A 25,351-nucleotide genomic window follows, 5' to 3' on the forward strand; every position below is an offset into this window, starting at 1 on the left:
GTGAATGAGGGAGCAAGTAGGTAGAGAGGGAACGGAGGAGGTGGGGAATTAGCGCAAAGGAGAACAGAGAGGAGAATAACTTTTTTCTTGTTTTATTGTTGTCTGTAGGCTGCTCAGGCTCTAATCCTCTTTGAGTCGAGTTGCCGTATGAGGCCATCGCGCTTTAAGAGACACAAGCTTATTTTGGTTTCCTTTTACCTTTTGACATCTTCGACTTCCTCATTTCCTTGGGGCTTGAAATATGAATCAGCAAGATTAAGCCTGTGTCTTCCTCATTGAAAGGCATACAGACTTTGGGTGTACAAGTGTACGTTTATGGGGATGCTGGGGGCGGTTTGGAAAAAGAGCCTAGTGTGTTTGGTTCAGGACTGGCACATAATCAGATTCCAGGTCGTCAATCAGGAGGTGCAGGCGCTCATATTTCACACCGTAAAAGCAGAGGGTGGGCTTGTGCTACTGGCGGCCACTGATATCCCACTCTTTCTGAAATCACTCGCCTCCTGAGCTTTGTAGATTGTTTGTTGGAAACTATGTTTGTGTTTCATCCAAACGCCTTAATCTGGCTTCCTCTGTTTATTGGAATCCCACATTTTGCAATCTGATGTTAGCCTAATGACACTTAAGAGGAAAGAAGTCATGTCTATACTAGAAATGTGCAAACTGTGTATTTTTTGTCAATTTGGTTGGTTGGTTGTTTGAATGATTAATTGACTAAAGGACTTTGCTGATTGTTTAGAAATGTATATCCGACACAAACAGCACTTTCTATTTAGTCAAAATCATTTATGCTGTTTACTGTCTGACTGACGATTTTCTAACAGGCCTAGATCTATGGAAGTAAAATAGTGACAAATGTGCTTGAAGCAAAAAGACGAGCTGAACTGATGCATAAAATGCATTGTATTAACAGTGCTTGCACTTTAAGGTTCTGTAATTCAACATGGTTGCCTATTTAACCTCTGAATTCTTTTTATCAAAACATCTCAAACACAGTTTCATCATTTAAAATTTATTTAAATACTTTTTTAAATACAACCTTTAATATTCGACAGACAATTTTCAGTCCATATTATTTCGGTTAAAAAATCTGCTTCCACAAATTCTGTTGTTAAAATTCTGCTTGAAATTCAAAGTTTCTCATCCGGGAATCCCAGAAGAAGCAATGGAGCGGCGATTCCGCCAATGCATGATCTCTAGTTGCTGCCAGCAGGTGGTGCAAGTCGGTTCTGACGAAGACCAAAGCAAGAATGCAGATAGTTTTAATATGCTGGACTCAAAGTACACTCATCTGCTCAATTAAGTGAATTTATTTTTTCTCATAGATCTCTTCATCATCAACATTTTCAGTCATTTTACTGACGCTTGCACTGACGTCATTTTACTGACGCTTGCAGTCCGCACAGGCACACTATTATGCTCAGGCTTTGACTGCCCTCCTGCTCTGGCTTGAAGGAATTAAATAATTTTTCTCTTCAGCACATCATGTTCACATAAATACTATGCATCATCAGCATTTAGAGTGTATTTATTGAGTTTAAAGGGGTCAAATAACTGAGATCTAAACTAGGAGCTTGTTGACAACTGCTCTGATTTTAAAGCATACTCTACCAGTATGTGCTTCTGTTTATATGACATAGCAGCAATCTCTACAAAAGTTCTTCTTATTTTCCTCACATGATCTTGTTTTAATTTGCGACTCTCAGAAAATGCTGGATGTTGTGGAACTGTGGAAACGTTCGTCATTTTTTATTTTGTTAATACAAGACAGAAAAAAGCTAATCTTTTAGCCCAGCGGGCTTCTTGAGCAGGCCAGATAAAATAGACCCCATAAAAATAGACACCACTTTCTTTAGAACCTGACTAGACCTGAAACGTCTTGTGCAGCCAAGCAATATACCTCAATGCGTTATGGATCTAACAGCTGTAAGATGGTTTTAAGTGAAAGATACAAACTTTTGTTGTATGCGAGTATGACGACATGCCAAATTGCTTGAGTTGCTGTCTGTTCATGAAATACTAAAATGTCAATCACTCACGGTATTAACCTAATTATGTCTCGTAAAGTTTGGCGTAACATATATACGTTTTTTACCTAACCATAAAATATATTTCATTTGTGTCTTTCGGGTCGATTTGGTAAAAGCACATTCATTTTAAATGACCAGAGACCTGATGTCATATCGGACACGACCTGTGACACTGTGACAAATGCTGGACGAAGGAAGTGACGTCCCTACAAAACTTCAGCCACTATTAGATTATTAATGATAATTTTAAATCAATTTTTTTTTTATTTTCGCCTTGTTGTGCAAGCACTGTTGAGCTTGTGCAGAGGCTGCAGTTTTTGCCAGAGGGGAACTGGAATCCCCTGGTTAGGCCTGGTTTCCCTCCGAGGTTTTTTTTCTCCTCCAATGGAGTTTTGGGTTCCTCGCCACCGTTTGCATACTGTTTTGCACTGTTTTGCCTGGCCGGGGGGGGCTGCTAGAATTTGGTTGTCTTATTTAATTAACACTGCATATAGGAATTTATTGTGTGTCTGATATTTGACCTGTGTTTTGAATTCCATAACCTTTTATGTTTTACTTATAGTCATTTTTTTCTTGTACAGCTGCTTTGTAACAATGAAAATTGTAAAAAGCGCTATATAAATAAAGCTGACTTGACTTGACTTGACAAAGTAATATTTTGTCAACGTTTTAGACCCGAAGCCGCTGGGACTCATAAGGACCTCTAACATACACCTCAACGCAAGTCAGTTTGCATGGCTGAGCAGTGAAAAAATATCTTTAATTACTGGTTAGAAAACAGTGCTCCATGCCAATATACACAACTAGATCTGTAGATGTTGCTGTTTGGAACATTGTATTTCATATTATACTTTTATATTAGACTATAGTCTAGTTAATTTTTAAGTGTAGTTTATACAATATTAATATACGAAATTTTGTGATTTAGTATAATAATGTTTAATCTATATTCTCAGATGATAAATCCAAATATTGTTAAATTTAAGCATTTTAAATAACTGAAGTCTAGATACAATGAAACCACACTCATTCAAGGATTTGCTTGGACGGAGAACGTTAAGTGTCTAAAATGTATGTGTTCAGTTCAGTTAAATTATCAAGTTTACCCTCTTTAAACTTATGCTAAACATTTTGCTCAATATCCGCAACATGTATGGGGGCATGGTGGAACAAAAATGCTATAAGCTTGCAAGATTTGCTAAGTGCCTATAGTCTACTCTATCCCTTTAACGTCCATGGACCTCGCTATCACGACTGGTGTACTATGCTTAATGTTGCTTAATCTTCAGACCAGATGACTAAAAAGAGTAGGTTACAGAAATGCGGAACAGCCCTGAATGTGAACGCAAAGAATAAGAATTTTAGGATGGCCCGCCGTATATTTCACATAATACCAGAACTAACATCGAAGGAAAAACAATGACGCGAGTTTGGTATAGCTGTCTTCATTGTTGCAGTATTTCATTTAGTTTTTTATTAATTCGTTCATATAATAGGCCAAATGTGGCTTTATTTTGTTTGCATTCTCAAAATGACGGACAATGAAAAAGTTTAACACAAACTCTGGTTAGAAATATATGCATTCCACCATGTGCTGCAAACATGCCCGACGACTTTGGTTTCTAGGTTAATTTAACCCAACAGTTTGTCATTTTTTGACCAAACACAAACACAGAAAATAATGCAGAATTTTTTATAGTGTTGGTCTGTCATTAAAAAATATAACATAACAATGAAACATTTTACAGAAAGGTTAACAAACTTTATCACATAAAATGGAAACTCATGGATAATATTATGTTAATCATGGACAGTTTAGATACCGTGGATATTAAATCAAGTTTTGTTAGCGAACAATGTAGTAATTCACTAAAAGGGACATGGTGAAATTTAAGTCAGTTATATATTATTCCAATAAAGATATATTGGACAATGCTGATAATTGATTCATTCAAAATAGCACAAAAAAAGGAAAATTTACAGCCTAAAACAAAACAATCAAACAAAAAAACAAAAAAAAACTTTACACAGCTCGAACAGTAGGAATCAACAGACATCATATCATTATGTATTGTGATATATCATGTCTCAATATTGTAAGACCCTTATAAAATAATGCTCTTTAAAGCACTAGCATGTTTAGATCCACTAGTTGACTAGTCACTACTAGCCATCCCTTTTCTGCATAGATTGTGAAAGTGTCTGAGCTTTCTTTAGTCTGAATCATTTGGGGACTGGCGTCTACTTCCTCCTTTACTGCTCTAATGCCTTACATTCCTCACACTGTCATGTTGCGTACTTTCCATTTGTGAAAGAAGCCAGGGGCTTACAGTCTCTGCTGTAATGTGCGATAAAAGGCTGTTCCTAGTTACATTACCTCTTGCCAATAAATCACAGCGTCATAATTTTATCTTGCGGTGGTACTTGCCTTCTTTTATTGTAACCCGATGTCATGTTTCATCGTGATTCTGTCTCGTAAACGTGGGAATGCGTTGGCTGTCTTCAAGCTGAACCTTTACATCGTGACGTGAGGGTCCTAAATGACCGCCAGTTCTCTTTGCACGCTCAGCAAGTCTCCCAATTTTTTTGCTTGATTTGAGTTCTTTAGGACAAAATGCTGCTGTTCGCTCATTTGGCATTTATTGAGGTACTTGGAGCTTTGAGACGGTTCTGAATCTATGCCTGTTGCCCCTGCTGGGACCCTCTCTCTTTCTCCCAGCCCCTCAAAGGAAGGCAAAAGGTGATGCTTTGCATGTGAATGTGCATCTCAGCCTCAGATGTGAAAATCGCGTGCAGAGAGTTGCTTTATTCTTGTGGACGTGATTTCTGAGGCTCTGTTCGGGTTTCGGCTTGGCGTCATTCAGATAGGATTGGACTATAAATAGTGGCTGTCCCACAAGAGCTTCGCTGACCTTCTACTTTTCAGCTCCAGCATTGTTTTATTGAGCCCATCTCGTGGCCTTAAGGCAACGATTTGCTGTCAAGAAGTTACTGCCTTTGTAAAACTTCCATATCTCATATTTTGACTAGCATTGGAGATGAACAGAGATCAGGTGGTTTGTTACGTGCATTTGGCACAATGTTGTGACATAAAATATTTGGTCATTCTTGCTTGTTTTATACGAGATCTGGGGCAACAGTGGCTCTCTAGGCAAATCTTTTTTGCGAGCAGGTGTGATATTGGCAATGCCAACAGCCATTTTGTGATTTGTTTCATTCTAGTGTAAAGTTATAGTTGCTGCACAGGTTCAATTTCATGATAAAAAGTCAATTAACTTTCAGAGGACATTCATTTTAAACACATTCAAGAAACAACTGAAATTAAATTTTTGTAGAAAAAATAATCAGTGTTCAAATTGGTCCCCTTACCTTTAGATTACAATACATTTATATTAATGATTTAACTATTTATAATTTGATCTGCTGGTATGGATTTCATGAGTAATGTCAGTTTGATGTCATTTGACTTCAACTGAGCATGTGACAGTATGGTATATGTGTACATGGTATTCTGTATTATATTACATACATCAGAAATTTTACTCAATAGCAAACTTGTCTATAGCAATACTTTTATACAACTTGCTCCATGAAGCTTTATTAATTGCATTAAAAAGGATATTAGCATCATTAAATAGATATGTACAATCTTCTTATCATGGGTTTTTGTTTATAAAATAAGCGAGGGTTGTTTTCAAGGATTTGGGGCTTATTGATAGAACGCTGCTGTGATTTCAGAGAAATATTATTAATATATATGCACGTTCTGTGAGTGTAATGAGGTGGATGCATTAATCGCATCAACCTGCTTCTGCTATGCGCATAACTGGAAATACGTGGAAGCAAATGCATTAAGCGCATCATTCTGTTTCAAGGATGCGCATGAGCACTTTTGTGCTCTGCATTGGAGATTTTAAATGGTGATAGTTTGTGCAATAAAAAGAGAAAGGTAGTATTATAATACTTCTATTATATTGAATTTTAACACAACTGAATGCTATTTTCACATATTATCCGTTCTGTTGTCAGATATAAAACGAGTATAGTGACTAAACACGACCCGATAACACCTTGTATAAATGTTGCGTTTGATGACGTGAATTTTTCCATTATACTGAATTAGATGTAATTCATAAAAATAATGTAGTCAAATGATCTAAAATCAATTACTGCTTGTTCAGGAAATAAATGCATGACACTCGTGCAAAATTAAGAAAAACACATTCAAACAATAATACTAACCTTGTTGTCGATATAATAATCATACGTTTTCTGTCAGTAACGCAATATAAACAGTTTCTCACCTGTCTAGTAAAACACATGCAAGATCAGAATTTCTGTCTGGTAAAAATGTCTTTGTTGACAGAACCAGCTGCAATCAGTAAAGGATAAAACTTTCACATTTGTCCACGTGACTGTGTTGTCATGGTTTCTACGCAACAATGAATGAAACAATTTTAAATAGTAAAATAAAAATGTAAATTGGAATCATGAAAAATCTATTCAAAGTGACCAGTGTTGATAGTGTGGCAGGCCAAATTAAGAAATCAATATGGGAAACAGACAACACAACAATGTGTTGTTATGAGAAGTATAACAAATTTGGTTGGTTTGGAAACTTCTAATTAATGAATGGGAAACACTGCCTTAGCAACAGCCTGCTAATACAGATATTTGAAAATATACTTGATAGTAAAAACTCTGAAGTACTATCCACCTGGCAATAAAATATTAAAATATATGCAATTCTACATTGATCAGGAAAAACAGAGCATTTGCATAAGTATCGGCAGATACTCAGAATTCAGGTATCTGGATTGTATCAGTAAAGTAAAAAGTGGTGTATCGGTGCATACCTAAAATCAATAATCATGATAAACGGCTTTCATATTGAATACAGGATTCTTGAATACAGCATTTTCAATTTAAAATGCAAAAGCTTTCTGCGATTGGCTGCTTGTTTTACATGACAAGAATGTTTTGGGTGACTAAAAATGCTAACTTTTGTGAAAATGCTGTTGTCATGCGCATGGGTTCAGTCTATAGCGTGTGCAGTCTGTGTGTTTGTACTATTCAACATACTTATTAACATTTCTCCAGCAAAAAGTTGATTTACTGCACCACTAGATCCAGCAAATATAAATGATTTACATTTGATAATTCTAAACACACTTTTACACAGACAAAGGATCTCAAAAAGCACTTTTGGGTTGTATCTGATATGTGTTTGTATCCAGGTGTGTGTATTTCTTTGCTAAGTGACATTGGCGACTACTGGCCTGGCATGCATAATACAGCGTCTTAACATGTTTTTGCGGATCCATGTCTGCTGCCAGTTTGATTTCAAAATCAGTGCAATAGCTGTTCTTACACATCCAATCAATTCGCAGTGAAATTTGATCCTTTAAAATTTGTTTTCACTCGGAAATGTGTCAGAATACAGAACCTAAAATGATCGGGACTTTAATGTAAGCAATTTCAGCAATACAAATTAAAAATTTTCTAAAATGGAAACAAATTAGTTGTGCATTTTAAGAGACCTGTCTTATTTTCTCTTGTATATTTAGTATTGCTCTTTTATAAAGAAAATGTACTTATAATCCGAATACTTGATTAATCGATGGAATAATTGGTAGAATACTCGATTACTAAAATAATCAATAACTACAGCCCTAGTAAACATACTCTTAAGTCTGCCTTTTACCTGATTTCTTTTCCTTCTGCATGGTAGCAACGTTGAGCACGTATGCACAGACTAGAAGAAACATTGGTGATGACCACAATATTAAATTTGCTCTAAATATAGCATAACAAGCAATTTGCGCACAACACACTAGATTAATTGCTAATGATGGCTCCAGTGTTGATGTGTTCCATCCAATAATGCAATTAGTTGTGAAGTCCAGGCTCTCTTTGGAGCAGATGGATGAACGTATGGAGGAATTCAGGGAACATGAATGGTGTTCAGGTTGTGGAGTGTGGCAGACTGAGAGAGCAGGTGCGGTCTATCTTTTACTAATAAACTCAAAATGTCAAAATGACTGTTCACTTTAACTGTCTGTACACGAAAGCTACAAGAAAGTGTATTTTTCATGTCATAGCATCCCTTTTTTCTTAGATCATCATTTTTAATGAGAACATTGCCTGTATGAAGCAGGGTGAAATTAAATTACGTTTTAGCGGTTTTCTATTCTGGCTCCTTTGGAAGCTCATCAGCGTCAGCATTCTTTATAACAGTCATTAATTTCCTTTCTCCCTACTGTATTTCAACCTTCCCCTCTTAATGAAGCTTAACATGGCCTTATATTCAGGATTATGTATGTTTATTAGTCTTTCTTTGCATTTCAAAAAAAGGTGGTCTGTTGTTAGTAATAGTTGTTAATCATCTTTACTTGCCCCATGCGGAAATTTCACCGTCTAGGCAATGACAAAAAGGAACGCCATTGTAAAATGACTTGCTATCTTCAGGCGGAGCGTGTAACGGCTTGTCCAAGTAGAAGTCTGGGAGACAGAAAGTTTGGTTTTAGTGCCAAGAGTAAGACTGGCATATCAGGGTGTGTCCTCGCCTCTGGTGGCTTCTTGCAGGTGAGACGACAGGTGAGCCAAACAAGGAAGTGTTTCCTTGTCTTTGAATGACGTCATCGCTGTAATACCGTCTGGTTCTCATTTTGAACCAGTGCCAGGTTGAGAAGAATAACCGCAATGAGGCTGTTCCTGTGAATGTTTCACAGTTGTCAGAGCAATTAAAGGCGCATTGGTTGACAATGGTGGGTTTTACATACGCTCTTTGGGCAGGAAGGTAGGAGAATGTCTTGTGCCTACGCAAACTAAGGGGAAATTCACGCCTGCAACTCCTAAACTCGGTTTCATTTTACCAGCTTTCCTCTTTGTTAAGATTGCATATAACTTCCTCTTGTGGCCTTACGGTATTTCACCTCAAGGTTTACAAGTATATGAGTTTAACTTTGAACATGTTATGACTGTGTGTAGCTATGACAGACGACTGCTGCTACCTAGACACAGAAACCAGACTCAAATACATGATGTCTGTTGCCTGGGTGATGAGCTGAATGATGGGATAGAGCACTTTTGTGTTAAATGCACACCAGAGCGTTTAATCTTTACCTGGTGGTACATAAAGCAACAGGGAGACAATGATGCTTTCTGTCTCTGGCAAACAACCATAATGTGATAATGCAACCGAAAGTCCCAAATTTCATTCAGACGACATTGTTAGTCCTGTTGTTTTCTGTCTGTGTTTTCTGTTGTTTTTAACACACTGTTCTGCATTTTAATACATTAATTTAAAATTTCATTACTCATGAGCATAAAAATATTTTATTCAGACCTAATGTTGAAGCTTTTCTTTCTAACTTGCACCTCCAAAAGGTGTGTGTTTGTTCCGAATACACTGCTAAAGAAGTATTATATTGCCAACATACATGTACTGTATATAAATAGTGACATTCATAATAATAACAACAATAATACACATTATTATTATTTAATACAAATGCATGTTAATATTATTAAGGAAAAATATAGTTGCAATGTAGTGACACATAAAAAATATAATTTATTAATTCTAATATGTATGCATGAAAATAATAGTATACTTATGTTATATTATAATTAATAACAAATCTAGTTGCAATGTAGTGACACTACACAGGTGTGTTTATCTGCACATGGTCCATTTAGTCAGAATCCAGGATCACTCCAAAGCCTGAACCTTTTTAAAAAATATATTTTTTTAATAATATTTGGGTGTAGGTTTGAGTTTTCAGCCTTTCTGTTCTCCTGTAGCAACCTCAACTTGTACCCAAACTAACCCCTGAAAGGCCAATCGTTCCCGCCTGAGTTTACCCAGACAGAGAGAGACTGGTGTTCCTTTGGCCAAAACAGCTTTTAGGACCCCCTGGTGTTAAGGGAGAGCCGGGCGCGTCGGGAAAAGGGGGAAGGGTCCAGACAGACTTAGCAGCTCCCCCCTCAACCCCCCAGAGTCTGGACATAGATTTACACACACACGCGGCACACATCTCTCTGCCAGCTGTCCGAACACCGGGCAGTAGGATCTGGTCAGAGGTCATGATTGTTTATTAGGTTCAGTGTTGTTTTTTGTGAGTTTCAGGTCAGAGTGGCTTGTTGTGTACTGTGTAATCCCCTCTCACACATAGAATATAATAAAGGCTATTCCAACAGTCTGAATTTCAGAGTTAGTTTTAGTGAACAAACTTAGATTTGCGAAGGAGATATTTACCCTTAAGACAATTTGAGTAACTCTTTACACGCACACAAAACTATTCAAACATCAATTTTGATTCAGGAGAGCATTAATTGGTCTCATAGAGTTGCATTGCCGAACCGCAGCGTCCATTCGGAAAGAAGATTTTTCTGTTGCTCACGTGAGTAATGCGTGACTTGCGGGCTGCTCTTGTGTAAACATCCCTTAGGGCAGATGGCAACAAAACTCTAACATGAGACTGCAGCAAATGTTGGAGAAGCTGCATGAATTATCCATCACTGGACTTTAAGGAAGCGGGCAGAATTGTCCTGAGGAAACGGATTTCAGGGGAAACCTCCTCTCTCTTCATCTGCATTCATAGAGTATTGGGCGGATGACGCATCCCGGCGGTATAATACACTGCACTGATTCCTGGAAGTTAATGTTGTGAGATGGAATTGAACCACTAGCTTCTGAAGAATGGCAACAGGACTCCATGCACCCAAACAAGCACTGCACTGCACACTAATATTACATTTCGTCGCTGTTGGACTAAAACCTTGTACCTCGACTTGTATTTTTCTTAAATCATTACTTTTGGTCACCCATCGTGTTTGTCTGTGGGTTTTGCAAATATAACAATAATTCAAATTATAATTTTATTTTTAATAAAAGGAACATTTGGTTCATCTGAACCAGTACCAGTAAAGATACAAAAAAATAAGAATAATATTACATAATCTATTACTGATTATTAAAGTAGGATACATTTCAAAGAACTGCACAAATTACTAATTACATAATAAATATTGATTACTAAAACTTTTGTTTATCCTTTCAGCTTTGTTTCGTAGTAAACATCACAAGATGATCACATTTTGCTCACTTGTGGTCATCTTCCTCCGTTTTGCTTTCACAGTAATTAAGTTCTCATTGAGGTGACCATGATGTAAAGCAGATGTGAGTGTGTTTGTGTCCAGGGATGAAACCTTGTGTCTTGATCCAGAGGATAGATGGATAGATAAGAGTTAATGTCCTGGACGGGAAGGAAGACTTTGATTATTATTAATAAAGCAAGCATCACCGCAGGCTTTTTAGCCAAGCTCTACTGTCTCACTAAAACACTCTCCTTCCGGATAATTATCAAGGTCTGTTTTTGTTTCATAAAAGATATGAAACCAGATAGTGTTGACATTAAAAGCATTATAGACTGAATTTCCATGTATTTGTAATGTTATTGGCCTGCAGCTGAATCTCAAATGTGTTTGACTCGAGTGTTTGGTGTATTGCAAGTGTTTTTCGACTGTTTGTTTGATTATGCCAGCACACAGAGGCCCAACAAACATCTGTCCTGAGGTAAAAAGACTCTTCTGAATTGTTTATTAGATGGATTTGTTGTTTCACTTGTGTGATTTATCTCGGCCATGAGTGCATCTATGCATCCTCATGAGAACATGGCTTGTAATTGCCGTTACAGTCTAATGACTTTTTTGATTGCTTTGGAGGCATAACCGCTCATCTTAAGGATCAAGTCAAGATCAAGCGTACAAGTTCAATCTAAACCAGTGCTTATGAAGAATGTATGACAAGTTCTGTTGTATGAAAACGAGTGATATTGATGTGACAGTCAGGAACCATCCATGGTCATACAGTACATTTTGTAATGATTTGTTACAGTCCTTGATTCTGATTGGTCAATGGCTGTGTTTTATTTAAAGGGTCAGGTAAAAACAATTCGGGGGAAGGAATGCTTAAGGGGATTATACCTAAAGTTGCATTGATGAATATTTTTCGGCTTTAATATCTGTAGTGTGTGATAACCGGTTTATACGCTCGCCCTTTAGCTCTGATTTATTCACTATAAAGCACAGCCTCTCGTACCTTATGGCTTGCTGCTTACACATTATTGTTACTCTGCTGTCGTAAATGTTCTTACATCTAGCATATATCGGGCTTTACTACACATTCCTTAATATAATACAAGAACATTAATTCAACATTAAACCAAGAGCTGTCCGATGTTCAGATGTACTTGTGCCCTGCCCGCTGGACTCACTGATTCGTCCTCCATTGTTTTATTACGCCCTTGAGTTCTCCTAGGCTAAGTAAGCTTTCTACGTTACCCTCTGTGCCAGCAACCACCTTTTGACTTCCTGTATTTGTGAGCCAGCGAGCGTGACAGCTTCCATGTCCATAGAGAGTTTGGCAGGAGTTGGAGCCTCCTTTTTTGGCAGTGGCAACCTCAGCTTCCGGCCTCGTTGGAGACGCCATAAATTAATCACGATTAGTACACAGATTAAGTTTGTGCAGTCTTTAGTCTCATGTATTCTTTATACTAATGCTCTGTTTTTTCTGACACCACGAAGGTTTTAGAGTGTGCTTTTAAATAAATACCGGGGGGGTGAGGGTAGGCCTGAAGGTTCTCAGTAAGGCAGAGTTGAGCGTTATCTGCTGAAAATGCTGACAGGCCTCCGAGCGGCAGCTCTAACCTTGAGCCAGTGTACAAACAGTAGCGGAGTCAGACTGTTACAGACTGCCTCCACTGCCCCAAAACAATCCCACAATCCCCCTCTCCCCTCCTGTTTCATCACCACCTCCCTTCTGCTGTCCTCTCTGGTTCAAGCACAGGCCACTGCGCCACCAAGAGGTGGAGGACGTTTCTCTTGGCACATGACAGAAATCGTTATTACTAATTAAAAGCAAAGTCATTCAGAAATATGATTGGATGTTGTGCTGCTCATCTGGTTGGCTCATCCTTTTTCCTGATAGAAACGAGTGTGTTGATAAAAGATGAATCATTTATGACTTTGAAGAAGACATGCAGCTGCACTGAAGGGGAATGAAAGGGAATTTAGTGTCTTTATAGTGTCTATTAAATCAGTTTATGAAAAGAAGTGACCGTACTGATGCAAAGTAAACTTTTCCAATTCTACATGTATAGAGTTGAAATGTGCTCTAGTACTGTCACTGTGTACGTAAAGAAGAAATATTGGAAATTGCTACCGGGGAGTGGGATAAGGTTTCTAAAATATTGACAATTCTATCTGTAATCTGTAATAAATGCACTTGAAGTTGCTTTGGATCTCAGCATCTGGTATACGGTGTACGTTTTGGTCAAGATATCTGTAAGTTGTACATTTCCCTGGATGTTAAAGAATTCTTCTCTTTGGGACTGAAAACAAACTTTGGACATTTTCAGGCATGAACTCCTGAGCAATGCATTGTAACACCCGGTAATGTTAAACGTAAATATAACATTGAGCAATTTAAATTGAGCTGAGAATAAGTATATTTATAAATTACTGACTGACTGGCATATGTTGTGTTTTGGATGCTGGTATATTCTTTATTAGGTTAAAGTTATACTCCCAAAAATGGCTCTCCTTCCCTATTTACTCTCCGTCATGTCATTCCAAACCTGTATGATTTTCTTCTGCAGAACATAAAAGAATGAATTATGAAGAACATTGGTTACCAAACAACATTGGCCCCCATTTACTTCCATTGTATGGACACAAAACCACAGATACATTTATAAAAATATCTTCTTTTTTTCACATAAAGGTGTTGAAAAATAATTCATTTTTATTTTTGGGTGAACTGTTCCTTTAACCAGCAGATCTCTCTGTCAAACAGTATTATGAGAAAGACAGCTGGTTGGTCCAGCGATTTATGCCCCTCAAGTAATTTCTAGCAGGGCTAAGGCATTTTAAGCATGTGTTCTACTGATCTCCAACACAGCTCAGAGCCTGAGGTGTTACTCAAGCACTGTGATGTTTTTCCTTAGCCGTGTGCTGCTTTGTGATTGGATCTGAAAGTCCCGCTGTAGGCTGGTCATGTTCCTCTACACAGACGCAGTTTCTAATCCAAATTACAGGAAACTGTCGCGCCATGACCTGTCTCTGTGCCTTTAAAACAGACTATGCCCACAATACTCCATCAACATGCATCGTTACACCCACGGTCACTCTCGTAACTGCACGCAGATAAAAGTGCACAAACACTGACGCTCAGAGACTGCATGGCATTTTGGAGAGGAGCAGAAATACAGCTTCCTCTGTAATTGGAAGTCATCTCCAAATAATCAGCGGCCCTTTAAGGCCCCCAGTCTCGGTTTTGTGTTGAGACGGGCTCTAGTATTTTTGCTCTGGTTGAAGTTTTTTTCAAGCTGATGGAATGTTTTTAAGGCTTGGTCTCGAGCTGAGCTGCCCTGTGTTAGATTAAGGCCTGGATGGTATAATGAGGAGTCATGCAGCGTCAAGCGGACACGACTATGCAGAGGACACATTTATCTGGCCTGGTGTGACCGCTGGCTGGTGTGTGTGCACTGGTGCAGCCATTTAAGGCTTAGCCCCGTAGAGCACCAGACAAAGCTTCCCCCTGGGCCATACAGCGGCAATTTTCTCTCTCTCTCTCTGTCCCAACTTTGAGACCAGAGATGATGCTACTTGGGGGTTTCTGTCCTCCCCAAACGCTTGTACGAACTGAATACAATTGTAGAGACTTCACCAACCCTGTTAAACGAGTGCCATTATGATTTTTCTCTCTCGGTTTCTCAATTTGCATGACAGTGCCGGAAAGAGAGAGAGAGGATTAATTCATTGGATACAGTCGAGGTGAGCGCAGACCAGCTGCAGGAGAGATTGCCATCAGCCGACAGCAGAATTCAGCCCCGCTGGCTCTACTCATGGAAATGAGGGCAGTCCTGTCGATTAGGGCCCTTATTAGTCATCACTGTTTTGTGTTCACTGAACATTTTCTGTACGTAGACGCGGCGCAATGTCACTTTCTCCTCCCTTCATGTGTTGCTGTGATGTTGACCTGCACAAAGCATTGCAGTGGAGTTCTGTGTACTGTGCACAAGTTAACAGCATGTGCAGCTTCCAGGTGTTGTGCTGTATAGTTGTATAGCTGCTTTGGTCTGTTACCAAGATGTCTGCCTAGAGGCTGCCTTACTTGCATTAAAGTAACTTTGGTATATTAAAAGTGATAGTAATGAAAAATCTGTCATAATTTCATCCTCATGTCATTCCAAACTGGTATGACTCTCTTTTCTATGTGAAGCACAAAAGATGATGTTTTAAGAAATGTTGTAGTGGTTTTGTGTCTGTACAGTGAAAGTCAACAGAATCCAGTGTTGTTTGGTAACCAACATTGTTCAAAATAGCTTTTTTTGTATGTTCTGGAGAAGAATGAAAGTCATAAAGGTTTGAAATGCCATGGGGGTAAATAAATTAAGAAATCATTTATATTTTGGGGTGAACTACAATATGCCTTTAATGATCACCTTTCCTTGTTGTGTTCTGTATGTCAATCTACAGGAAGTGTACGTTCTCATCTGTCTTTCCCCTTTTGTATCTCTGCAGCTGCTCAGAGCGAGGAGAGAGAGAGGGAGTGTGCCTCTAATGACCAACATCAGCAAGTGGATGAACAGAGTGTGGCTGGGGAACCCAGAGAAAATAACACTATCCTGTGCAGCAAGAGCAGCCGCTGCTATGGCCTGTGGGAGAAAACACACGACGGAGAGATCCGCCTCGTCAAACAAGGTCACACGCATACCCAAACTTATATACAGTATAACACATACTTGTAAGGAGCTTACTTTTACATGTGCTGTTCTGAAAGAAAAAAAAGAAGAATTCCTGTCATTTTTTACTCTCTATCTCGCCCAGAAAATGTTTGAGATACAAAAGACAGCAAAAGTTGTAAACTACTACAAAATCAATAAGCCCCAAGAAGCAGTGGGTGACTGGGTATTTTATAACGGCTTAGAACACCAGAACTGACCGTTTTATAATGTCAACTTTTTGGTCAATTTAAAAGTTTATTTTCTTCAAACAATATGTTGTCTAACGATTAAAAGAATAATATCACACTTACTATTTATTTTTATAATAAACACTTTGTGTCTCTGGGGTCCTTGGCATGAAAAGGTTTGAAAACACCTGCTCTATATGACCTTTGTCCGAATCAAGGAATAATAATGAAAATTCACAGAGTAATTTACTTTTGCTGCAGCTTTCTTATAAAATATGCATTACAGGTTTGTAATGGTCTGAAGATAAATAATGTAGATAATGACAGAACTTTATTTTCTGACTGGAGTGTTCCTTTAAATTACTCGAACACAGTCCTTTCTTATCTGGGTAAGCTTTAGGTATTTGAAGTTACAAAACATCCAAAAGAAATTACGTATAATCTTTATAAAAATATTAAAATAATAAACATGCACGGAAAAAGCGGTCTGTGCTAAGAATACATTTAAAAGTGAGCACGCGTGTGATACAGTTTTGAATGTGCATTAGACAGAGCCGCTTGTTTGTGTAATTGTGCTTGTTCGTGTGTGAGGTTAACAAATTAGTGCACAACTATTTATTTAAGTTTAGATTAAAACTTGTTTTCCTGCTGCATTGAGTCCATTTATCTAGAGCTCTGATCTGCGCGATTTGGGAAAACATAGAAGGACATAGAACTATATAAATAGGATCTGCTTGTTCTGCGTGTGTACGAGTGAACAAGCTGCACACTTTAACATGTTACAAGCGTGACACTCATGGATTTGTCTGTATCTCACTATACGAGTACATGAACATGTGAACTTCTTCCACTTTTATTTTACAAGCGTTTCACTATTTGAGTGAAGCCACTGTCAAACACACTGAACCTCAAAGTCTTTGAGACGACCTTCCAAAGTAAAAGTCAGCTTAATTTGAACCAGATGAAAAATAAATTTTGTTGTAAATTTATAAACTGCAGTAAACACTATAGTATACTTTAATATTTACTATAGTGTGGTTAAACAATACTGTAGTACCCAAGAATTAAACTATCATAAATTATTATTATATCATAAAATAGTATACTAAAGTTTTTTTAAGGTCAAATGTATTTACTATTGTATAAAAAAACATTGAAAATACAGAACTCAGAACAACTTAAAAGGAAAAAAGAATTTGCAAAGTAAAATTGATATGGCCTTAATTTATCCATCTATATGTAACATCTTTTGTCATTTACCTTCCTATTTATGTAATGAACTGCGCTTTTTATTCAATTCAATTCAACTTTATTTATATAGCGCGTTCCTCAATTTGCATCGTTCCAAAGCAGCTTTACAGGGGAAAAATAAAAACCCCAAAAAAAGGGTAAAACACGCTACATGGTGTTTTATATAGTAAATTAAATTTTTCTAGTAAATAATATCTAATGTCAGCATCTCCTGGTGGTTTATTTAGCATATGTTGCATTAAGTGAATGCTTGGCTGAAAAGATGCATCTTTAGTCTAGATTTAAATTGGGCGAGTGTGTCTGATCCTCGAATAATATCAGGAAGGCTATTCCAGAGTTTAGGTGCTACGTATGAGAAAGCTCGGCCTCCTTTGGTGGATTTAGTTATTCTAGGTATTATCAAAAGTCCTGCGTTTTGAGATCTTAGAGAGCGTGATGGGTTGTAGTGTGATAGAAGCTCTGTTAGGTAGGTAGGGGCTAAACCCTTTAAGGCTTTATAAGTGATTAAAAGAACTTTAAAGTCAATACGATACTTAATGGGTAGCCAGTGAAGGGTTGATAAGATTGGGGTTATGTGATCGTATTTTCTGGACCTGGTTAGAACTCTGGCAGCTGCATTCTGAACTAACTGTAGTTTGTTCTACAAAAACATGCTTTTTATATATTATACTATTTGACCTGTGCTACAAAACGTTAAGCCTCTGTTGCACCGGTGCTATGTGGAAAAAAAGTTAATGTACAGCTCTGAATATAAGTGATTATATTTGGTAAGTTTTAGACAATATGTCAAATGTTTGTTTTTTAAATTTGGTCATAGGGGTTGAAGGGGTTTACAAGTTTTCCGTCCCTTGCAGATACATTCTAATACTAATTTACCTCTCACAAGTATAGCAAAATAAACACACACACCCATATATGTTTTGTCATGTTAATCATATTTTCTGTACCTCACTTCTAAAATCAGGCCTTTTTGTTTTTCTATTCCCAACAATGTAAAAGTTTTTTCTATTCTCACAATGTAGGCAAAACTTCAACCCCTGTCCAAAAAAACACATACTTGGTTCCTCAAGATTTATCTTACAGCCATTATATTTCAGTTTCATTTCATTTCACTCATACACCATCTGCATCTCTATCACAGGCTGTTGGGCTTACATTAGCGACCAGCAGGACTGCCATGACGACCGTTGCGTGGTTACCACCACGCCATCACAGATCCAGAACGGCACCTACCGATTCTGCTGCTGCAGCACCAACATGTGCAACGTCAACTTCACAGAGAACTGGGTGCCGAGTCCCACCAGCACCACTACCCGTAAGTCCTTCAAACACCAAACGCTAGAGCTGATCTGCATCTGAAACCTCCACGCCCTAGTCTGAGCGGCAATGCCCATATTAGATTGCTGTGGCTAAGTAGAACTGGCCCTGCAGCATTCACGGTCATTTCTGTGATGTTCTTATTTTAAGAGATCTGCTCGTTACTGTCTTCACATGTGATATTGGTAACTTAATCACGAAATGCTGTTATTTAAATTTCATATTTAGGGCATCTGTATATTCAGAATATTTTTAATATTATATATACAATCTTTAATATTGTTATGTTTTTAAGCACTTTAGCCATAAACCACTTTGCAAGATATAAACACTGTTCCAGAAGCACTTACAGTTTCAGTTTTTATTTATTTAATCTTAAATCTTATATTAAAATCTTAAAGATATTTGTTAAAAAATCGTATACGGTTATATGTTAGTTGAATTTTGCTCAAACATTTGTGTAGTGTTAAGAACTGAAACAGGTAGTTCTCTGGACCAGCTTATTCAACTCACTTTTTTCAGGTTTACCAGCAAAGTCTATTAAGAGGTTGCAATATATAAAAACTCTGCTGCTCATGTATTGACTTTCACGTCTTCAAGAGAACACATTACTCCTGTACTTTCTCAACTATACTGGCTTCCGGTACGATCTTGGATTGATTTAAAAGTTCTTGTCTTAGCTTATAAAGCAGTACATAGGCTGGCACTTGCATATATGTGTAACCTGGTTGCACTGTAACACTTCTCCGCTGTGCTGATTCACTTAAGAGCTTTCAGCCCCATTGTAAACCTAAAACTATGGGATTGAGGTATTTTTCTCAGAACTCACTGCCATCTTCAATCAGAACTGCTGCATCTCTTGATTCTTTTAAGGGACTACTTAAGACTATGTATGATCTTTTTAGTGAGCTATTTTAAGCTACAATTGTTATTGAAATGATTCATGATTGTGATCTCAACTTTTATGATTTGTGACTTATGTCTTTGCGATTGCAGAAGTGATTTATTCTTTTGTGATTTGTATAGATCCGAAGAGCTTACGCTAGACAAAAACACACTTGGGTTTAAAAACATGGAGAACTAATACAGTAACAAGAAACATCTGTAAGATTTTACTACAAAAGACTACAACATAAAACAGGAAATACAATAAAAACTAAAAGACAACAATCTAAATTGTGACAGAACCCACCCCTTAGGAGTGGATTCCAGATGCTCCTAAGAAACAAAAGGTCCAGGTGGGTGGTGGAGCAGAGGCAGAACAGGGGGCAGGATGAAGGGCCAGGTGTCCAGGGCGGAGTTGGCAGAGCAGGGGACGGAGAGATGACTGACCTGGAGGCGGAGGCCAGGCCAGAGCTGGCAAAGCAGGGGGCGGTCTCTGCAGAGCAGGAGGTGGAGCTGGCTGAGCTGAAGGCCAAGGCCACGGAGGAGTCAGGAGAACTGAAGGCCAGAACCAGAGACAAAGCTGATGGAACTGGAGACGGCGGCCTGGGTGCAGTCAGCAGCTTAGTGGGCGGCCACAGCAGGAACAGAGCTGACTGAGCTGAAGGCTGCGGCCAGTGTGGTGGTGGCAGGGCAGAGTACGGTGACTAGAGCAGAGGCAGAGCGGGTGGAGTAGATTTTCCTGCTGATGCTTGGGCTTGACTTGGCTCTTGACTTGACTTGCACGGATTCTTGGAGTTGACTTGGCTCAGGGGTGGAGTCATGCACTGGACTTGGTTAAGGAATGGGCTCTTGGACTTGAATAGACTCAGGAGTGGACTCTTGGGTTAAACTAGACTCAGGTTCATGGATTGAGGCAACCTCTGGGAAGACTGAGGAACAGGAGCGTAGACCACACACCACAGAGCTGTAGCTACCACAGGAAGCACAGTAGACAGACAACACACCTCAACAATCTCCCCCGCTGAAAGACTTGGAATGCCAGCTGCTCTCACCATCATCATAGGTGGGTCTGCCAAACTGGAAGCCAGCCTCAAACGCCTAGTGAAAGCCTTTCAAGTCCTCAGACGCAACACTCATGACGACTGGGGTCTAGTTGTGGCTTTCATAATGGCTGAAGTTTCTGGCGTGGCGACCATCTTGACTGCTGACACTGGTATGGCGACCATCTCGACTGCTGACACTAGCTCTGGCGTAGTAGGCATCTTGCAAGCGGACTCTGGACTGGCGGCTATCAGAGCGGGGCTAGCTAACGTCAGTGTGGGGTGTGTTATTGTGGACTGTGAGGGAGCTGCCGGCACTTTACTTTCGTTTTTTTGTTTGTTTATTTTATTAAAAGTCTGTTTTACCTTCACCGGTTCCCGCCTACGTCCTTCCTTTTATTGAACCTTGTTACAGTGTTTAGGTAAATCGATCATTCTGTGAACTACTAACAATTATTTATAAAAATATTGTTTATTATTGCATTTGTTTGGAGAAAATGAAAACTGGACAAACAGGTGAAAATAACAGAAAAGATGCTCTGTATTTTGTGTCTGTCCTGAGGTTTGATTTTGTTGAAATTCAACAGACACTGGGCTGGAATGGCCACAATACAACTAGAAATCAGATTTTTTTTCGCAGCTCTAGTCCAAAAGACAATGTTTAGATTTGTTTGGTAAATTGGCAAGCCCTGGTCAGAATGCAATGCAGTACTTTATTTGGACCAAATGATGGTAAATAAGGTCCAGTGCTGTTCTTCCATTAGCTTTTAAAAACTATGGACCATAATGGATGTGACAATGCTGCAAGGGGCACTTACCTCAGTATGCAAAATCATGCTTTAAAAATATAAAATAAACAAAATTCTATCATAATTCCTATGTTGTTAAAGTCATAGGTTACCGTGTAGGTTACATATATAGCATTTTTGTTTTATAGCTCAACTCTTCTGACAGAAACTATTTTGGCGTTGCTAGCATGACGATGTACCAACCTAGCTACATGAGCAGCTTTTCATGCTTTGTTCAGTCTTATTCTCTCACTCAGTCTTTCAGTTCTTTATCTCCTTTTGTGAGTTTCCTTTGAGAGAGTCTGTAAAGAAAGTGCCGGATGACCCTGCTGATGGAATGGAGCTCAGTCACACCGAATACGCAACCGAACAATGCAGTGAAAAAAAATCAACGACTGTCAAATGTAGCAGGAGCGTGTTATTAGCAGGCAGCCATACTGCTCAAACCCTCTTTTCCACAGAATAGCTTTCCTTTTTGATAATTTTTATGTAAGTCCCTCTCACTATTTCTCATTTTATTTCAACAAGTTTTCAGAGTTCTTAGATGAATAACCTTGAGTTTTTATTTAGAGAATAAGGATGAAAAAATAAAGCTTGGGGCATTTCAAAGCCCATGCTTAATGAATGCATAACTTTAAAGCTTGACCCTGGAAATCAACTTAACATGACGGCATTCAGATTAATCTGTCAAGAAAGGATGAGAGCGTTAATTTATTAATGCATGGAAGGAGGCCCTGCGGTTAGCTGGGTGTCAGCGTGAAGGGGCCCCAGAATGTTAGAACTAAAGACTCAATCATACAGTCTTGCATCTTTCGCTTGTTGCTAGGCAGAGCACTCTTGCATCTTCTGTATCCTATGACGGCACTGAAACGTTTTATTTGACGCTGTATGGCGGCAGGGTTCTCACTGAGGTCGCATTGGCAGTCTGCAGCACATGTATGCGAATAGAATCTGCAGCCTTGAGTAAAATGTAGCCCTTGTGTCTCATATGGACACTCATATGTATTGATGAAGTCCTCCGTTCAGGCCAACTCTCCTCACACACACGTTTCTGATGTGTTTTTCTTTAAGTACTAGGCAGCCGACATTCTCGCTTGTTTAAACAATCCATTAAGCAATATTTTCACCACTCGGACACAGAATTCCCGGCACCGGATGTATTATTCTGTGAATGCAAGAGGTTTTTTATAGATAAGTGAAAGAGAGATTTCGAAATGTTTCCTCAGCAAACTCTGTGCATTTGGAAAGCTGCTGCTGTGGTGACTCATTTGTTTTTGTACCAATTTATGGAAGCTTTTCAGCCTCACTAAAACATTGCACAACAACAACACTCAAAAATTTGGTGTAAACAGGATTTTATTTTGTATTGATAAAACCATAGGCTGAAAGGAGAAATTATTTCACCTTTAATCCTATAGAGGAGCACACACGTAGAAGTTCTCTATGATCGTGTGGTGATTCAAATAGAAAGACATTGTGTTCCAAATTGAAAAATGTATTTTAAAAGCTTTCCAGCCTCTGTAGTGTACGGGACACTTTACTAATGTTGGGACAATCTTATTAACTAAAGAGAGCATAAGGTACAAAAACATGTTAAATACCACATTTATTTAGATTTTGTTTATATCATTCATCAAACATGCACTTTGGATTCATTATAGAGATTTGGAGAGATATTTGTGTGTGTTTGAGAGGGTGTGTGCTTACCTGCTGACTGTGATGAGCAATGAGCCTGTGGTGTGGGCCAGCTGTTTTAACATCATAGTACACTGTAACTGCACGCAAAAATGGATGTCATTGGACAGAGAACAAAACTCAATGACTAATAAAATACAGTATTGCCCAGAATTAATCATGTTGGTAGTTGAGTACAAAGAATTAATGTAAAAGCTAAATAATAGTAAAACATCCACACTGGTTCTATGAATGGGGAGGGAATGCAAAAAATTGTATTTTAGGAGTATTAGGAAGCTACGGAAACAAAGTTTGTGGTAGAGTTGATATCAGGTTTATTTGTTTATCAGCAATATGCTATTTGATTGGGATTTTTGTCAGCGATTTTAGAATAGGAGTGTAGTCTTGTTGTGACGGAAATAGAGGCATTGCAAACATGGCCGCCAAGTGGAACGACTTCTGTAAACGGACTTTGTTAATATATAAATTTCATAATGACAACAAACAAGTAATTTATCCACAAGAAAAAACGCCAAAAGAAGTAATTTGACAATCGGTAACTAAATGGAAATGTGTTTTTTTTGTACTATCATACATCGAAAGACACTCATAATGTTAGACAATCCTAAATTAAAGTACAATCACTTTAAAAAAATAGTGAGGTACTTGGGATATTGAAGAAAAAATGCAATAACTAAATCATATGTAACAGAGTCTGTCTCATGTCAGTCTCACTGCTATCTGCATCAACCTAAAACCTTTGACTATACATATCAACATGATTTAGTTGTTGCAAACCATTGTAGTATTGCGATATTTTTATAATATCTGTTTGATTCGATTTTAATACTAATACTAACTTTTCTTTATTTTTGTCTTTTGGAAATAGTGTAATGTACTTTAAACTTCTGTCACACTAATGTAACTATGTAAACCATGATATTCCCTATGATATAGGGAATGTACCGCGCTTTTTTATTTTAATATGCAAAACCTTTGCAGATGTTCATGCCAGCTTTTCTCATCACACTAAACAGGTCTGTTGTCTTGCAGAAGGCTGCAGGTCTTTGGGCCACTTTTATGCCGCTGTCTGAGATTGTACATCATGTGTATTGTGAGCCGTGCACCTGCTGGAAAACGATCCTCTCCTTACACATACATGTATACACATTGCTTCATTTAGATGGTCAGTGCAGACTCTGAAGCTGAACACTGTGGGGAGACTCTGATCGATCAGGCATAGATTAACCTTGGCAGCTGTTGTAATTGCAGAAGGGGAATGATCTCACACATACAGTACACAGCTACACATCTCCTCCTCTTACCTCCCCTATCACTATCTCACTTCCACTCCCTTCCCCCTGGCCATAAATTAACCTGTCTGCTTTCCTGTCTCAGGTATGGTGCTCTATGCACCTCTCTGCTCTGGTTTCATAGGTGCACAGCATAAATAAGGCTTGTCTAAATTCTTTGCTTTCTAGTGGCACACCGCTGTAGTTTATGTTGTTTGTTTTTCTCAGCCGATAATATTAATCAAACTAAACAAAAATAATATATTAAAGCAATGCACAACCAGAGTGTGTGTAAAATTGATTTAAAAAAAATAAGGCGTGTTAGTATCAAGTTCAATCTTGTTTGATTTGTCCCATTTGCTCTCGTGCATGCATGAGCGCAGACGCATGCGCCAAGCAGCGTTCGCTGCACAGCCCAGATGCGTAAGTGTTGTGGTGCTCTCATGAACATGCGTCGTATACTGACATGGAAGAGAAGAATATTGTTGATTAAAGTCGTCATTTTGGTTTCTTTTGCGCACATAAAATATTCTCGTTGCTTCATAAAAATTCAGTTGAACCACTATAATCAGATGGACCATTTTAACAATGTCTACTTTAGTACTTTTCTGGACATTGACAGTGAGAATTACCATGTTTCTACGAGGAGGCCTGGAAAGCGCACGGTTGTCATAAAAAATATCTTTATTTGTGTTCCGAAGACACAGGAAGTTCTTAAAACGTTGTGCGTGTAAAAAACGACAAAATTTGGATTTTTGGGTGAACTGTTCCTTTAAACTTTCCATTACAGTCTAGGTTCACCTTAAAATTAGAATTCATATTTTACTAACCCTCATGTCATTATCTGCAGAGCACAAAAATTTAAGATGGCTTCCATTGTATGGACACAAAACCACTGAGACATTTTTGCAAATTCTGAATATATTCTTTTGTGTTTCACAGAAATAAGTCATATAAAGATTTTGAACGACATGAGAGAGAATAAATATATACAGGTACATGAAGAATAAATCATACATGTGTCCTATGTTGTGACTGTGAGACATAGCAAACATTTAGAACATAAACTGTTAATATTATATTGTTTTACATTATT

At 38.3% G+C, this 25,351-nt stretch overlaps 1 protein-coding gene across 1 annotated transcript in view; it reads left to right on the plus strand.

The window, feature by feature from the left end:
• bmpr2b (bone morphogenetic protein receptor, type II b (serine/threonine kinase)) overlaps positions 1-25,351 on the plus strand; it is a 71,504-nt gene that overhangs the window by 11,737 nt on the left and 34,416 nt on the right. Inside the window, exons 2-3 of the mRNA XM_079464654.1 lie at positions 15,618-15,797; positions 18,401-18,574. Of these exons, the coding sequence (XP_079320780.1) occupies positions 15,618-15,797; positions 18,401-18,574 (354 nt within the window). The remainder of the gene's footprint in view (positions 1-15,617; positions 15,798-18,400; positions 18,575-25,351) is intronic.

Source organism: Barbatula barbatula (genome assembly GCF_947034865.1).
Source record: "Barbatula barbatula genome assembly, chromosome: 9".
In the NCBI taxonomy this organism is placed as follows: Eukaryota; Metazoa; Chordata; class Actinopteri; order Cypriniformes; family Nemacheilidae; genus Barbatula; species Barbatula barbatula.